The sequence below is a fragment of the Cyanistes caeruleus genome, chromosome 3 (assembly GCF_971803275.1).
Source record: "Cyanistes caeruleus chromosome 3, bCyaCae1.hap1.1, whole genome shotgun sequence".
Classification (NCBI taxonomy): domain Eukaryota; kingdom Metazoa; phylum Chordata; class Aves; order Passeriformes; family Paridae; genus Cyanistes; species Cyanistes caeruleus.
This window is the reverse complement of record NC_141703.1, coordinates 86,855,289-86,872,653: the sequence shown is the minus strand read 5'-3', so window position 1 is coordinate 86,872,653 and position 17,365 is coordinate 86,855,289. Positions and strand designations below refer to the sequence as shown.

Genomic DNA, 17,365 nt, shown 5'->3' with positions numbered 1-17,365 from the left:
CTTTATTTAGAAGGTCTTTGAAAGTAATTTGGTTTAAGATGACAGACAACAATTTTCAAAGTGTTTCTATTCATGTTTTATATTTAGTTTTGACATCTTTTGTCCATAAACTGAATAGTGCTGTACCATGTAGAGGCACCATGAGAGCAAAGCAGGTAATAAGTACACAAGCACAAACCAGCCTCCATTCCAGAATCAGTCACGAATCTCACAAACTGTTCACTAAGCAAAGAGAAAATTGTCAATGAAAAGCATGAAGGAGGGAGGTTTATGTTCAAGATAGCAATATGGAAGAAGGAAAAACAGACTCTGTAGCTATGTATTTTTAAATTTAATTTACTTTTGCACATGGTTTATTTATATAAAATGCATTTCTTTCATCCTGAAAATATTTGTGAATTCAGAGAATAATATTAGCCTAAGAAAACATTTGAGAATAAACAAAGCCATAATGTTTAATTATTCAAATGTTTTATTACAGCACTTTTGAATAGCACAGCTTGTTCATATTAGATTCACAGATGGATTTTTAGGGTTGTATTCAACCCAAAGTCAGCTAATTTAGGGTGCCTACCAGATGAGTCTGGGTTCTCTCTACATTAGTCAGTGGATGTACCAGTCACTAGATACATTCCTCAGAGACCAGTCAGAGTCTTGTGCTTCTGCAGTTATTTCAATTCCCAGTTTAGATGCTCTGAATGGTTCTACAAAATCAGCAAAATAAGACATCAACTGTGCATGCTGTGTAGCCATGGCACTTATCTGACATGCTGGAGACTTGAGTAAAATTTCATCTTTTTTTACTCCTCAGAAACTGGATGTAACCCAAGTCCTGAATGCTTTGAGGAACTTTAGGCACTAGGCCACATGCACTAGGGGTGCATGCAGGGAGTGCAGCATCTTCTCTGCTATGGGAGCCATTCTTTTTTGCGTGATCTCTTAAATATATCTGAGGGGCACAGGAACTGTCCTGCCAAATGGGAGCCCTCTGTTTAACTTCCATACCAGATCAGCCAGGGAGACTAGCGAGGACAAAACATCTTCAAACCAGCAGAATCAATAAGAGAACACAGGAATAAGTGTACAGGTATCCTGCTGAGGGCCTACTGCTTTCAGTAACACTGACAAAAAAATGGAAAAGTTTGTTTCTTACTAAGTAAAACAATTGTGTTTTCTTCTCTGATCCAAAAACAAACAAACAAACAAAAACCCTGAAAAAACTCCACCAAACCTAGACATCCACTGAAATTTCCATGTTTATCTTATTTCCATGCTCACAAAATCCTAGCTGAGTAACCTGACTGTCTGGAAAGGAGATCAGAAAAGAGGTGCCATGGCTCTCTAGAAGCAACCTTAACTCCAATTTGTATCATTTGTCTCCTGTGTAGTTACCTGTAGTAAGTGTTGCCATTTTATATAAGAATGTGCAGTTGCCAGAGTAAAATTCAAAGATATCACCAAAACCAGACTTGACCATCCTCAGAATTGTATTAATTAATAAAAAGTCCCCACTTTTGTCTCCTACCTTGCATTGTAAAAAAGCTATGTTTCTGACCTTATAAAAAGGACTGCAAATGTGACCAATAGTTTCTTCAGGACATCTGTTCAATATTTTTGAGAAATTTCTACTGACTTCTCTATTGAAAATATATCCTAGTGCTTTTGATTCCACTTTACCCTGCACAGCCAACACAGCTCAGAGAGAGGGAGCTAGTTCCCTTTTATGTGCTTCACCACTAGACTAGACTTAAGTCCCAGTTTCCCCACAGTGAGATCACTAAAAAGACCAAAAACTACAGAAGTCTGCAGCTATCACCCACCAGTCCAGTTTAGCTTGGCAAAGCAAATTATGCAGGCTGCTGTGGAACTCTGCCAGGAGACCTCAGAAGTTCTTATTCCTACCATGCTTTTTTTCTTACCCTCTTCTGAGGGGGAAAAACCAAAAACATTTTAAGTTTTTCACTGCTTTAAATGACCAGTTATATGCATAGGTCACTGGTAAACACTAGTGCCTCAGGGTGTCATTGCAATGCAGTAGAATAATTTTCATTATGGTCAAGCTGTTGTTGAACAATAATGTTAACCTGACAGGCCAAAGCTATGGCTTGCTAAAATCATCTCCCCGTGAGTTTTCCAAGTCTCAGAAACACATATTTGATCTGTGAAAAGACCTCAGCAACTGAAATATGGCTGCATCTTTCTGTCTCTTTTTGCAGTCTTACCTTAGATTACAGAAAGCAATTTCTACAAGAGCCCTCTAATGTGCCCTAAAAGAAGCTAAAAGAGCCCTCTAATGGGCAGTCTCAACTCTGTTCCCCATTTTTGCAGTGCAAGTCTTAAGAAATGCTGGTGAGGTCAGAGACACAATTCCTGACTTCAGCTGGTAGAGTAGAGAAAATCTGGATTTCTGCCTACAAAAATTCTGTTTCCCTGTATGCATGAGCAATAAGGGTACCACAGCAATGAGAATGAGCAATGAAGATACCGGAAAGTGCATGGGAAACATTTCCCACAGCATTAGAATAGTACTTCAGACTTACCATCCTCCCTATCATCACTACAACTTTTGGAAACAACCCAGATAAAAGCAGTACCTAGCTGGGAAAATCAGATCCATCTGAAAAACACAGTTTAAGCCTTGAACAGTGTGATTTAAATATTGATGGAAATGAGCAATCCTGAAGACTACATTGTCGCTTCCAACTGATGCAGTCAAGCCACAGAATGATTGACATAATTTGCTTCTGTCTCGTTCAAGAGAAAGATCCCTGTCCTCACTGTTTGGAATCAGGTACCTGACACAGGACTAGAAAGCATCACCATCAAAAAGCAGGCCCTTCTCGTGCCTCAAATATTTTGATTGCTTGACACAGTCAAATCACTTTCCTTTCCAGAGATGCAAAAAGAAATAAGCTTATTTTTATTAAAAACCCAACTTCCTCATGCTGACAGTCCCTGATGATGAAAGGTCTTTGAACTGGACCTATATCTCCATTTCAACATCTCCCTATATTTATTAGAGCACCTTTTTACCCTGGTTTTCCCCAGCTCCTACAGCTGCTCCCTGCCATTCCCAAGAACACAGAGTCTTCAGTGAGTGTCCTCTCTGTCAGCTTAGTCAGATAACAGGATCATTTGCTCATTATTTGATATATTAGAATATACCTCTGATTTCTTACAGTGTTAAAAGGCTGCCAGTCGTCTTTGTGTCCGATCATTAAATGAACTACTGAAGTACCTCATTTAACACTTACCTGAGAGTCACAGACATCTGCATGTAAATGTCATTTCTTTCTCCTCAAAACAGGAAGTAGATATTTATACAGTGAAGACTGAAGAATTGGAATTTACTTCTGCATTCTGCCTCCAAATTCAGCGCAATGATTACATTCATGCCTTGGTCACCTATTTTAATATTGAATTTACGAAGTGCCACAAGAAGATGGGATTTTCTACAGGTAATCTGTATTTCTTTTAATTTTAATTTCATTTCTGTTGCTATCAGTCTCTCAGTGCTGATGGTTAGATGGTACCACCACATTTGAATTTCAGTGATAAAAACTATTTTAATTTGGAGAGAGGTGAGCAGGATGGGGAAAGGACAACTTCTTATAGGAATTCTGTGGAAACAGAGGCAGAATTTCACAATGGCTATCAAGCTTAGAGCTCAGCAGGAATTATGACCTGTGAATTTATGTGCCTTACCAGTTATATCTAAACCCTGTGTCAAGTTTCTCAGATTAGAGAGAGAATTATTGTCTCAGAGAGAGACAGCAGCTCTGCATCCTAGTTTTCCCCAGATCTGAAACTCAACAAAGCTCTTGCTTGCCCCAGAGTCCAGAACAAAACTCCTGTTTATTTCCCAAGCTATAACAACACACGTACTGATTATGTGAGTCGTATCTAACAACCCAGATTTGAAAGTCTAACTTGCCTTGGTGAACAGATATTTGAAAGAATAACTCCATTCCCTTAAGGCATTGTTTACCAGACTGAATAAACCAGAGAGTCTTGCAATAAATGCAAAAACCTCACCCTGTGCACAGGAGGGTGAAGTGTTTCTCTGCCTCTGCTCAGTTTATCATGATAAGGTAGGTGCAGAAGAATTGCTCCATAGGAAGGTTGTTTGGCCATCTACTGCTGAGGGTCACCACTGTCTAGAAGACTGGTGAAGATTCTCACCTGGTGTCTGTTGGCGAAGCTGCAGTGAATTCAGTAAAATACACCAGTTTGTAGGACATGTCAGAACACCAGTTCACTGATATGTATTACATAAATTATGAATAAGTGTGTAATTTGGGGTGGACTTGGAGACCTGTGCCTGCATTACACACACCCCCACCCTGTTCATAGAGGAGGAGCATGGCCCTGCACAGGGGCATGTGTACAACTACATGTTTGTGTACAAGGCAGCATTTGTGATTGAGACTATAAATTCAATTGTGTTTTGGTCTAACATGTTTTCAGCTAGAAATTTTATGCAGCTGTGTCCAAATAGTAAACAGTCTGGATCTGAACTCTTACAAGATGATGTCACATTTAACAATTGAGATTAACAGTCATTAGAAATGTCTGGACACACAGACAACAAAAATTACCTGTCTAAGAAGATAACTATTTGCCAGCACAGTTTTTGAAAAAAGTTGGTTTTTATCAGTCTTCTGATTCTAGAATTTTAGAAAACAGTTAAAAATTCCTGTCCTAATAGTTTTTTTAAAAGCATCAGCATTTCCCCAGTCACAAAAAATTTTCAAAGCCAAGTAATTTTTTGAAACATTGATGTAGAAATTAAATAAGATTATTATTTTATTAAACAGTGTTAATAATGATACAATACAGTGACCTCATGTGACTGGTGGATACAAATAGAAGAAAAATAAATTTATCAGAGGCTTTTTTTGCCAGGTTATGAAGTCTTTGAGTTCCTACAGCTATTCTTAGGTTCCTAGATGCTCTTGACTGCAAGAATGGTAGGAACAAGAAGTGACCAATACCAGTTCACTAGGCACTGCTCAAAGATTGGAATTTAAATCAGAAATAGAACCAAAGAAGTAAATTAAAAGCCTGAAATAGCAAAGGGTCATCAAAGTGATTCTGCTAAGCAAGATTAGAAATTAATTTAGACCGGTTTCCATGTCTGGCAAATTGCCCAAAATGCCTTTTAATAGTCCCAAAAGAGGTCAAGGTACAAGTGCCCTTTCATCCACTCTGTTCTCCTGAAAACTATATTGAAAACTAAAATTTGCTGGTTTGGGATCACTAGTCAAATGTTTCATCTGAAACTTTGTGAATAATAATATTTGATGAACCTTTCCTTCATGCTTTTGTATCATTGTTTTTATAACTAATTTAGACTTCTGAAATTCAAAGCACTTAGTAAAGATTTTCCCAATTTGAACACGTGTGGGTTGAAAGAAAAGCATAAAAATGTGCCTATCTTTCCCTGCAACCCCTTTTGTGGAATCCTTCTTGCTGGGTGTGATTCACAGCTGACATATTCCAGTAAAAATTAGAAGACAACCCACAGACAGCCAATAGAATTGTGTTGTAAAATACATTTGCTAATATAGTACATAAAGCATTCTGTGAAAAGAAAGGATTTTTCCCAATTGTTTCCAAGTCATAATTTGATTTGCAAAGCATTTAAGAAATTTCAATAAGTGATACCCATATATATATATATTTTAGCACCTGATGCTCCTTATACTCACTGGAAGCAAACTGTCTTCTACTTGGAGGACTATTTAACTGTGAGACGAGGGGAAGAAATCTATGGGACTATATCCATGAAACCAAATGCAAAAAATGTGGTAAGTCAGCATCCCTAATCCTAATTCTACCTCTACTGACCATCAACTATGATCAGCAATTAAGAAAATGCGTAAGAGTAAAACAATGAGTGTGCTAAAGGCATTCATGTTTATTGGTAAGAGCTCCAGTCACAGGTTCACCAAAGCTGATGACAGCAATGATAAAGCAGTGCTAATGTTAAAGAAGTCAGCCTGCAAGTAGGCTAGCATGGGAAGGGAGAAAGGATTCAAGTACATCACTGAGTCAGCTGCCCTCTGCGATCAGCTTGACTCACATTTTGTGATGCAAGCAGGCAAGGGGTTTTTCATGCTGTCACTGAAATCAGTGGAAAGATCCCTTCTGCCAACACAGGATGATCAAGAGTAAGTACTTCAGTGCCACATCTATGGGATATCACTGAGTGGTTTGCCACTTAGTGCCCAAGGACAGTGTAACAGGAAATTAGGTAGCACGTTTCAGAGGAATGCTTGTATGAACTCACTGATCAAATGTACTTGAACTCACTAACTGAGTGAAAGTGTTGTTTAAAAATTATGCCATTCCACAGAAAGTACAGATGCTTTATTTAAGACTAAAGCTACAGCATGATGGATATCACACTACCATGACTGCTGAAAACTTCCTCAGTTTCTCTGATAATCCCTCTAGTGCTTCTTTTAACTGGTAAGGAGACTGTGAGACAGTCTGATAGACAACCTAGGGCTGGATAGAACAAGACATGAGAATTATGGCTTCTGGGAGAAAAAGTGGACGATTTTCTGCCAAAAACCTTGAGCAGCATCTCTTCATTTTCTATTACAGTAAATAGCAGTTAAAATAACCTGGTTATCCATCTATACAGTTGTAATTGATGAAAAACTGCATTTTTTAACTGCAACAAATCTTAACATTTCATTGTCCTCCTTTTTACATTGCTTTTCCATTTTTATACCAAATACAGATTGGGTGTGGTAGTGTTGATACAGAGGGAGAAGTTAACACAAAATAAGCTTGGCATTAAAACAAACACATTCACCTCTGAAGCTACTTGCTGCAAGAGGAAAATAATCTGATTCCCCACCCTTATGTTGTCCTAGGGGGACTGTAATGTTTTCTTTTGGGTTAAATGTATCAATTTTCATTGTGGGGAAAAATGAACAAAATATGTCAAATTTGTTTGCATATCAGTAAGTACCTGAATGCAGATTTAGGTGCTAAAATTAATGTGCTCTTGATGGTTATTGTAAGACAGAGAGGCCACCTTGGTTCAAAAGGATTTGTTAATGCTTTGTTCTTCCGAAATATGAAGTTTTTCAAAAGCTTGGATAGACATAGCTTCCTTCTGTAGAACTGTGTAGTGCCTCTTCCCTAAAAATGTGTCATTATAAGATAAAAAATGACTGAGGGCTTCTGTACAATGGGAAGTTTACTAGATCTACCCTGGAACAACCCCTAGTGGGAAAGCCCTTTAGCCTAAACTAAGAAAATCTCAATGGGGGATACCCTTCAAAAGTTTCCATAGGATACATATGATAGCAGCATGTCAGAAGCTTCCTGAACCAGGAAGTAACCAGGACATTAAATCCACCTCAGGAAGGGTATAGAAATATGACCTAAGCACAGATTGTGTGGTGAATGCTATTACACACCTTACAGTCTGTTTTCTCAGTGTTAGCACCATTTTAAAACAGAAGTTAGAAACCACCGCAGGAATCTCTTGAATCTGCTGATCTTTTCAACCCAAGCAATGATAACTGAATTAATACACTAAACTTATGGTCTTACTTACATGTTGCATTTAAATCTTTTTACAGCGTGACCTGGATTTCACAGTAGACTTGGATTTTAAAGGACAGCTATGTGAAATGTCAGTATCTAATGACTACAAAATGCGTTAGCAAGAAACCTTTCAGAGAGATGAGAAGGAGAATTTTATCAAGTCTTGAACTGCTGAGCTTCAAGCTAGGAACAACTGTTCACAAGATTATTATATTAAATACTAGAATGTTTACTCTGATGGAGGGTGGTAACCTGATCTTTCTTGCAGATAGTACAGGGGGCTGGGATCCCACTGTGAATGTACAGTATACAGAACTGTAGCTTTTGTTAAACATAGGAAAAAAAAAATAAGCGACAGTCTTGAGTGTTCTGGTTAACTTTAGGATGGCAGAAGATGCATATACAAATTGTATTACTTACTGTGAATTTCTGGTTCTTCCAAGCTTTGCATGTTAAAGATGATTAGGGCAGTTTTCTCACTATGAAAGACTACTACAGAACATTACTGTGATAGTATTACTGGACTTATATTCAATATAAATGAATATATATATTGTACATGAGGAAAAAAAAAGTCATTTCATAATAGGAATTTGTTTTGTGATTATTTAATTCTCATTATGCAGTTATGGAAAGATAATGATGTTACCTCTGGCACTACTCTAGGCAGTGATGTATTCCATTAACTGTCCAATGTTATAGCTTTGGTAAATATTCCATGCAAAGTGTAGATAAGAGCTGGGCATTTACAGGAAGTTCAACAATTATATTTTTGAATGTCCTCTGAAAATGCAGACCATTAGTTTTGAAATTCACCTTCACAACTGGATGTCTGTCAGAGCTTAAAAAAACATTAGCTTTTTATCCTTGAAAATATTCTGTTGTGAGTTTTTATAGCTGGATTTTGCATGAGACTTTCAGAAATCAGACACCTAGTATTTAAATGTGATGAATGCAAAGTCTCTGAAATGGTGGATAATTCATGCTTCACGGCCATGCCATATTTCAGTTCTTTGCAAAATTCTTAATACAAAATAATTTTAAAAATATAGGAATTAGTGTTACCTTTTGGTGATGTTTTAGATAAGTTTTAAATTGCAAATACTATTCTCAAGAGTGCAGTAATTTGCAGGAGCAAGTTAATGTCTTTAAAAAGAAATGTCGATGGCTTCTGATATTACTAAGATGTCTGTAGCTTTCCCGTCCCCTCGAGTCCCTTGTTTTTCGTACAAAATCTCCTGCTTATTGTTAAAATATTAAGTGCTTATAATTCCTCATATGTATGTATCAGGTCTTTTTACTATATGAATGTGGGCCATTTAATCACATGTAATTCATCAACAACTGCATCACCAGTCCTATCTACACATTTTCCAGTCCGTCTGGCATTAGGCACTAAATCATGTTCTATCTTGTACTGGATAAGATTGACTAGTTTTTTGCCTAAAAATATTTTTAATCACCTGCAAATAAAGCATACTTGAAGATGTATTTTGCCAGTATTTGTCAACTTCTCACTTTTTAGAAACCTATTTCTATTGATTTTCCCTCCACAGTGCCTCCATTTTCTTATGGTCTACAGAATATGGTCTAGGGTTTCTATTGAATGGTATTTATGTAGAGTGAAATTAAACTGTAATTCAGCAGTAAAAGATACTGTTTGCATTTAAGTTGATCACTGTTGTTTTAAAGCTTCTTTCATATTTTTGGATTGAGGATGAATAACTTTCCTTACAAAATTGAGTTTATCTGTCATATATTGCTATCATTTTCAGAGAATGAGTTAAGCTACTCTTTCAGTAATAGACTGGGAAAAAACCTTCTACAAGTCCCTTTCTAGTAACACTTCTGTGATTCTAGGAATTTAAGGTAAGGAAAACTACCAGAGTTTTGTTCAGGCCCTCCATATATATAAAATCTACTCAAACAATGTTTTCATCTTCTTTTGCCACTGAGATGACTGAAAGAGGAAAGACTCTTACTTTGTTTGCCTAAATTATACTTTGAAAGTGTTTTACACCATCCAATTCTCTAGCCCACTACATGAATCTTTAATAACTTGAATATTAAAAGAATAACAAAGAAGGGGGAAAAAAATCTCTTACATTTTTTTTTAAAAAAAAAAAAAAAAAGATTCCCAGGGGTCTTTACTGAGAATGTGTCATTTTTGCCTGACAGAAAGCACTGGTCAAGAAGCAGCAAAAAACCCCCACCTGATCAGAACAGCTCATTAACCAATTTGAGAAGTATTTAAGAACTGCTGTACATTGATTGCCCTTTCTGCCTCATCTTTCAACTACTGATAGCTAAGTGTTGGTCTCTCTTCCACAGTGGTCACCTTGCCTTAGTACATGAAGTGCCCATTCACTTCAGTGTTGCAGGATTACATCCTGACTGATGTTGTTAATGGCACATTTCTGAGGTGGTCACCACACCTCAGGCATATTCCATCCTGGAAAATTAGCTTGTGCTCTTCTTCACACCAAAAAAAAATATCATGTATTTCTCCACCACAGAAAGAACTGAGAGTACCTACTGGAGTGCCGAGTGTCTTCAAATCACAGTGATCAAAAAGCAAATTCCTGCTTGCAAGGCCATTAAAGCTGTTACCTACCAACAAGGTTTTGAAACCACCAGTGAGTTCAGCACATAGGGTCAGTTGGGTCAGCATTAGTGAAACAGGTATGCAAAGACCTTGCAGGTCAGGTGCAATCAGCTACAAGGCTTTCCTCAGCCACCCAAGTCCAGGTAGCTACCACAGAGTCTGAGCCTCATTTTCTCAAGCCTTGAATAAGAAGGTTTCTCGTGGACTCCGGAATTGAACCAAAGCCACAGATTTTCAAAGCTTTTCATTAAAATAGAATGACAAAATGACTGCTGAAACGGACATGTGTTTAAAACGTTTAATTCCCTTCCCACAAATGGGAAAAGAAGATCATGAGCTGAGGACAGAGCATGAGAAAGGCAGAAATACAGTATTTACACAAAAGACTGTCCCTGATGAGTAACACAGCACTGGAGAAAAGAGAAAGCAGGTCGCTTCTGCCTTGACTCTGATCTTAAGGGAAAAGTATTAAAACTCTTCTCAGGGATTTTTCTGTCACTTGAAACAAAAAGGAGCATCCAAAAAAGGCTCCGTGCTGAGCATGCCTCCAAGCGGCACAGTGGGCAGTTCACACTTGCAGTGCTTGGTAGGATTAAGGAAGCAGTCCCTAGCATTAGGGAATACTCTGTATTCCCAAGGTTCTCTAAAGATCAGCATAGTATGACTTTATTCTCATAAGAACTTATTCCCAGAAACAATTAACCCTTGCCAGATGTCATTAGATTCAGGTTTGGGTTTTGCAGGAGTTTTTCTGGGGACCTTTCTATGTGCAGAATTTGGGGCTTACAGCCTCTTAATATTGTCTTAGACTTCTAATAAGAGTTGAAACTGTCGGAAATGTGAACAAGAATATTACCCAAGATGATAATATTAACCCAGTAACAACCAAGATGTGTTTTCACCACAGTGCTAATTTGAAGAGCCTTCTCAGAGATCATTTCTAATAGGATTTGCTTTAAATTTAATATTAATTCAGAAATTAATTCAACACATACAGATTTGATTACAGATAACTTTATTCACTTAGAAGGTAAGTTTATAGAGGATACATGGTATTCTATGTATATAATGAAGACTAAATCCCTGCTTTAGGAAGATTAGAAAGTACAGGGCTGACCTGCTGGAAAGCAGCTCTTCAGAGAAGGACCTGGGGATGCTGGTGGACAGCGAGCTGTCCATGAGCCAGAGGTGTGTCCTTGAGGCCAAGAAGGCCAATGGTATCCTGGGATGCCTTAGGAAAAACATTGTCAACAGGTTAAAGAAAATGATCCTGCCCTTCCACTCAGTCCTGGTGAGGCGAATCTGGAGTGCAGTGTCCTGTTCTGGGCTTCACAGCCTGAGAGACAGGGAGCTCCTGGAATGTTTCCAGCAGAGGGAAATGAAGATTTTGGGGGACTGGAGCATCTCTCTTAGGAGGAAAGGCTGAGGGAGCTGGGCCTGTTCAGTCTCAAGAAGAGAAGACTGAGAGTAGACCTTATCAATGTCTGTAAGTACCTTAAGGGAGAGTGCCAAGAGAATGAGTGGTGTCACCTCTTCTCAGTGGTGTCAATCAATAGGACAAAGGGCAAAGGGCAGAAACTGATGCACAGGAAGTTCCACATGAGCCTGTCACTTGGTTTGTTCAGCCTAGAGGAGACTGAAGGGAGACCTCATTGTGGTCTTTAGCATCCTCACAAGGAGAAGAAGAGGGAAAAGCAGTGACCTTTGCATCCTTGCAGTCAGTGGCAGGACTCGAGGAAACAGCATGAAGCTGAGTCTGGGGAGGTTTAGGTTGGATATCAGGAAAAGGTTTTTCACTCAGAGGGTGGGTGAGCACTGGAACAGGCTCTCCAGGGAAATGGTTGCAGCACCAAGTCTGACAGACTTCATGAAGTGTTTGGACAACACTCTCAGGAAAATGGTGTGAATCTTGGGGCTGTGCTGTGCAGGGGCAAGAGTTGGACTCAATGATCCTTATGGGTCCCTTCTACTTCAGGATATTCTATGATTCCATGAGGAAGAACTTTATTGTGTGGTGACCAAACACTGTAACAGATTGGCCAGAGAGGTTCTGGAATCTCCTTCCCTGGAAATATTAAAAAAATCACTTGGAAACTCATTCTGAGTAATGGACTCTAAGGAACCCTGCTTGAGCTGGGGGTTAGACTTCATGACCTCCAGTGGTCCTTTCTAAACCTAACTGTTCAGGGACTCTTTGATTTCCAAGAACTAAGACTCCCCAGACTCTCTGCGAAGCTGTTCCAGTGTTATGATATCCCTGTCTCACAGGGACACTCAAAGTTCAACTGGAATTTCTCTTGTTTTAACCTAGGACTTTTGGTTCTTGTAACTTTACTATTTTCCCCCAAGAAAAGCCTGACTCTCTTTTTACTGTAACTCCCCATTAGGTACTCAGAGATACAATTAGTTCCCACTTTAGTTTCCTCAGGGTAACTCCCCTCTTCCCTACACAACCCATGACTGCATCCTAGCCTTTCATATGAATTATACTTGCTATCCACCAGTAATCCCTCCTCCTCCATTTTTCCTCCTAACAGTCTATGTTGCTGCTGTTACACAGTGCTTAACAAATGCATCTAAGGGTTTTGCAACAAATGTAATCCCAAGGATCACTATTTAAAAGAGAACTTTTGTTTTCTTACTGTGTTGGTTGCATTTTATTAGCAATTTCCATTGGCTTGTAAGGTCTAAGTTTATGCCAATGTGTGCACCTGCCTAGTTGGAATATGAAACCAGGTGATTTATTTTTCAATAGGCATGAAGCATTCACAGACTAGTTCCAACTTGAAAGTGGGAGGTTTTTCACCTTTTTTTGAAGCATTTCTTTTCAACATTTCTCAGAAGTCATCTCAGATCTTAATCTGCTAAGCACACAGGTACATGGGAGTCATGTAGAAGACAAATCCTTTAGATGGCATCTAAACTTCCTAGAAATTAAGTGTAAATTAACAGCACCTACAAATCTTTTAAAAAAGCAACTAAAGAAATAAACCAGATGCTTCAGATCTGATAAAACAATATGTTTAGAGTAAAGAGAACATGAATCATCAGCTAGAGATTTCCCAGAAAACTGGTATTTCTGCACAATATGATGACTGGGGTGAGCCAGGGCAGTAGTACGCCTACAGGGAACAAGAGTGTTCCCTGAAAATAGCTGCTGCTTCTGGGGATAGGCACAAAAAAGGTAAAAGATGTGTTCTACACAGTTGAGACAGAGAAAGAAGCAGACTACTGCTCACAGATGACTGCTAAAGCAGACCACCTGTCTCTTAGACAAAAAAAAAATAAATTATTCTAGAGTCCAGATACAACTGACAGGAAAGAAGAAGATTTTTATGATCTCAAAATTTTTGTAATCTCTGCTGTTCTCTTTGCTTGTCTTTCAGGCTTTACAAGTACCAATACAATTTCCCTGACTCCTTTTCTCTTTTCTTTACATGTTTGATATTTTTTTTTTCATTTTTGAGTGGAAACAAACAATGGAGATTAGTGATGATGCAAACAACATGAAGATAGTATTTTTTGAGAAATCTTGGGGAGATACTATAGTGTGATTATGAAACAAAAAGAAACCATGTTAGCTTTGAGATAACAACTGCAACACAAAATCAGTCTTACTTCCTCAAACAACACACAGGTTTGGGCTACAATCCAAGTCATTCCTCTGAATCATCAAGTGTGGTCTTTTAGAAGCGCAGCAATCAGCAAGATCAAGCCTGAGCTGACCCCTGAATCTTCATGTGGAGAACAGAATGTCCTCTTTTGCAGCTCGGTTCTGTGCTTTTGTGTCCAGCAATTTCCCCTTCATGCAAATGAACCATCAGCACTTCCAGTACAACACAGCCCTAGAACCAGAAATGGACCCCTGTGTTAAGGTCACAAGAGAATTCAATCACAAATCACACATGCCCTACCATTTTGATGCAGGAATATGAAATGGCAGCCCAGAAAGGCGCATGTAACTCTTTAACAGCAACTTGCAATGCTGATCAGTTAGCAGAAGCACTTTATCACCATAGTGGCATAATTCTCACATTTAATGGCATGACAAATCAATGTCATTAGCTAATGAGATATGATTGAAGCAAATATAATTGCTATTATCACCACCAAGGGAGTATTTCAGAAAAAAAAGCTCATTGTTTTGCTTGCTTCCCTATGGGATGAGTGTAGATAGCAAGAAACTTAAGTGCTGTGTGAAGCTGAAGCAGCAGCATGTGATGGATAACATTTGTATGTCAAGTAGCCAACAGAAAACACATGATGACAATACATTTTGAGCTATGAATTGAGGGTATGGAAGCAGCAGAATTTGAAAAGCGAAGGTATGCTTTACCAGTAAAGATGTGGAATAACTGAGAAAAGAACTTAAGAAAATAATTGGAAAACATTCAGAAGACTAGTAAATTGTCCTGACACAACCCACTAACAAAAGTAGTGAAGACATTAGGGCCTAACATTTTCTGGGAGGAATTTCCATTTGAATTCTATCGCTAAATGATACCATTAAGTAGGAATTCTGTTAAGCAGCAGGATGTCTACTCTCCATCTGGGCAAATTCCTAGACCCTTGCAACCTAATGTTCATGGATCCAAATGCAGAATTCACTTCTACTTGCCAGAACATTGTTACTGTGTTATGTTCTTCCCATTCTTGTTCCTTCACCAGTACTGGCGTAATATGCTGTTTCATTTCCTTCATCTTGAGAAGTTTCTAGCTTGTACTTCAGTGATGTATAGGATTCCCTTTGTAGATTCTGCTTATAAACCAAAACCAGACCTTTATCAAACATTTCCACTAAGCTGTCCTCATCTCTCACTTTCCTGTGTGTTATGTGTCCTTTTTACTACAGTCCATTCACGTAAATGCCCAAGACAGTGAGGATAAATCAGCTGGCCAGGAGATACCGCCAGTCCCACAAGACTTTGGCTTTACAGACAGCTAGAATTCTAGAAGACAGAAAGCACCACTGTGATTTACCAATCTCTTGGAAACATCCAACCCCACTGCTGAAGCAAGACAAGCTGGAACAGGTTACCTATGACCATTTACAGTTAGGTTTGGAGTATCTTCAAGGATGGATACTCCACAACTTCTCTGGAAAACTATTCCAGTGTTTGAGCACTTCCACAGGAAAAAAAAAAGAGATAATTTCTTGCTTTCAGATGGAATTTCATGTGTTTTAATTTGTGCCTGTAGCCTCTTCTACAGTCACTGAGTACTCCAGAGAAGAGTCTGGCCCCCTTCTCTTCATTCCCAAAGTCCATCAAGTATTTGCATTTACTGATAAGGTCCCTCTTGAGCTTTCTCTTCTTTAAGCCCCCTGGGCCCAGTCATTTAGCTGGTTTTCAGAGCAGTTTCTTGTCCAGTTATCGAACACTTTATCATCTTGTCAATGAGGATGTTATGGGAGAGTGTCAAAAGCCTTACTAAAGCTGAGTTAAACAACATCCATGAATCTCCCCTCATCCATCAAGCTGGACACTTCATTGTGGAAACTATCAGGCTCATTATGCACAATTTCCCCATTGTAATTCCATGCTGATTATTCCTGATCATCGTCTTGTCCTTCGTGTATCTCAGAATGGTTTCCAGGTTTCCTGGTTGTCCATCACTTTCCCAGGAATTGTGGTAAGGCTTATTGCTGTCTGGACCCTTCTTGCCCTTCTGGAAGACAGGATGGACATTTGTTTTCTTAGAGATGTCTTGCACCACAGAGTGCTTTAATAACACCCTTAAATGCTCTGTTGCAGATGTTGTGGTGGTCTTAAATTAACTGCTAGGCTTTAATGTTGGTATACAAAGCAGACATGCAAAATGGTGTGCTTAACTAAAATGCTATTTGTTTGGGGGTTTTTCCATCAGTTCCACCAAAATGTAGGTTGTTAGGAAACCTTGGTGGTTTCTAGTCCAAGAAGAAATTTCTTCAAAGCTATGTCAAATCACTGTGGCTTTTTGTAAAACCTGTTCTGAGAACTTCCAAGGACAGGGACTTCATAAGTTATCAGCAAATTGGATACAAATCCCCTTCACAATAAAACATGCCTAGCTTATTTAGCATTACGTTTTGATACTTGCCAGCAGTTAATTTTTAATCATTTGATAGATATCTGTATTTGTGACTTCACTTTCTTGACCAACAGCACCCTACAGAAATCTAAGTATACTGTGTTTGCACAGCTGCATTGTCTGCACAGCAATGACAGAAAGGTACATTTAGCTACTGTTCTACACAAGAATCATGTCAACAAGGAACAAACATTAAACAGAAAATTCCACTATTTAATCATCTGAACAGCACTCAGTTGCTGTGCAACATTCCCTGCATGGGACAAGCCACAAGCAAGGGCTTCACACATCTTAGGTGAATTTAGTAATTCCTTGCACAACCTCCCCTGGGGCTTCTAATGACACAAATTATTTCAGTGTAGAAGGTGACTCTACAGAGGGTTACAAATAAAAATGCTTATTACATACCTGTAGAAAGTTTCACACCTGTCATTCATCTTTCTGACAGAAATGTCATTTAATGCAAATCAGTTTCTCTGTCAGAACAATACTTTTAAAAGTCCTGTCACTGAGAAGCTGCATTAGTGATTTATGCCTCATTTCAGAGGGATGAGCAACAGCCTTATTACAGCTTCATAATATAAATCCATACAATACGGGGTTTCTATGACAACTGATGAGCCTTAATAGCCTAGATTCAAAGGACCTTGTTCAAAACTGTCAAGTAGTGCAGTTCAATGCAGTTCAGTCATTTGCACCTGTAAGAACTGGGAGAAGGCCATGCAAAAACAGAACTGTTCACTCAGGCTCTCAGGGGAGGCATCTGAGTTTTGCAGCTGAGAGCCTTCCTTACCTCTGAGCCATGCACTGCTAGTCCTGAGGCTTTTCAGCCCCCAGCAGTGGTATCCAAACTGGATTTTGGCTGCAGAAACACTGAGCTCCTGAGGCTGCCTGAGAAACATGGTTCACATCCAGTTCAAATTATTAATATTTAAAGATGAGGTTACAAAGAGGTAAGACAATTAAACACCTTCTTGGTGCTGAAAATGGGCTGCCCACCCCTCTAGACTTCTTTTCTCAAAAGTGTGATTCTAGCTGTGTTTTCCACCCATATCCTCCCACTAACTGTTACTTGTCAGATTTTGCTGGGCTAGTTCAGCTCAGTAACACAGGAGAGAATTC

At 38.8% G+C, this 17,365-nt stretch overlaps 1 protein-coding gene across 2 annotated transcripts in view; it reads left to right on the top strand.

The window, feature by feature from the left end:
• Positions 1 to 9,060, top strand: part of PRMT8 (protein arginine methyltransferase 8) — a 57,186-nt gene extending 48,126 nt beyond the window's left edge. For both annotated transcript variants that reach the window (XM_086882525.1, XM_086882527.1), the window contains exons 9-11: positions 3,308 to 3,458; positions 5,689 to 5,810; positions 7,605 to 9,060. In XM_086882525.1, the coding sequence (XP_086738651.1) occupies positions 3,308 to 3,458; positions 5,689 to 5,810; positions 7,605 to 7,688 (357 nt within the window). In that variant the 3' untranslated portion in view covers positions 7,689 to 9,060. The remainder of the gene's footprint in view (positions 1 to 3,307; positions 3,459 to 5,688; positions 5,811 to 7,604) is intronic.
• The last annotated feature ends 8,305 nt before the right edge of the window (positions 9,061 to 17,365 follow it).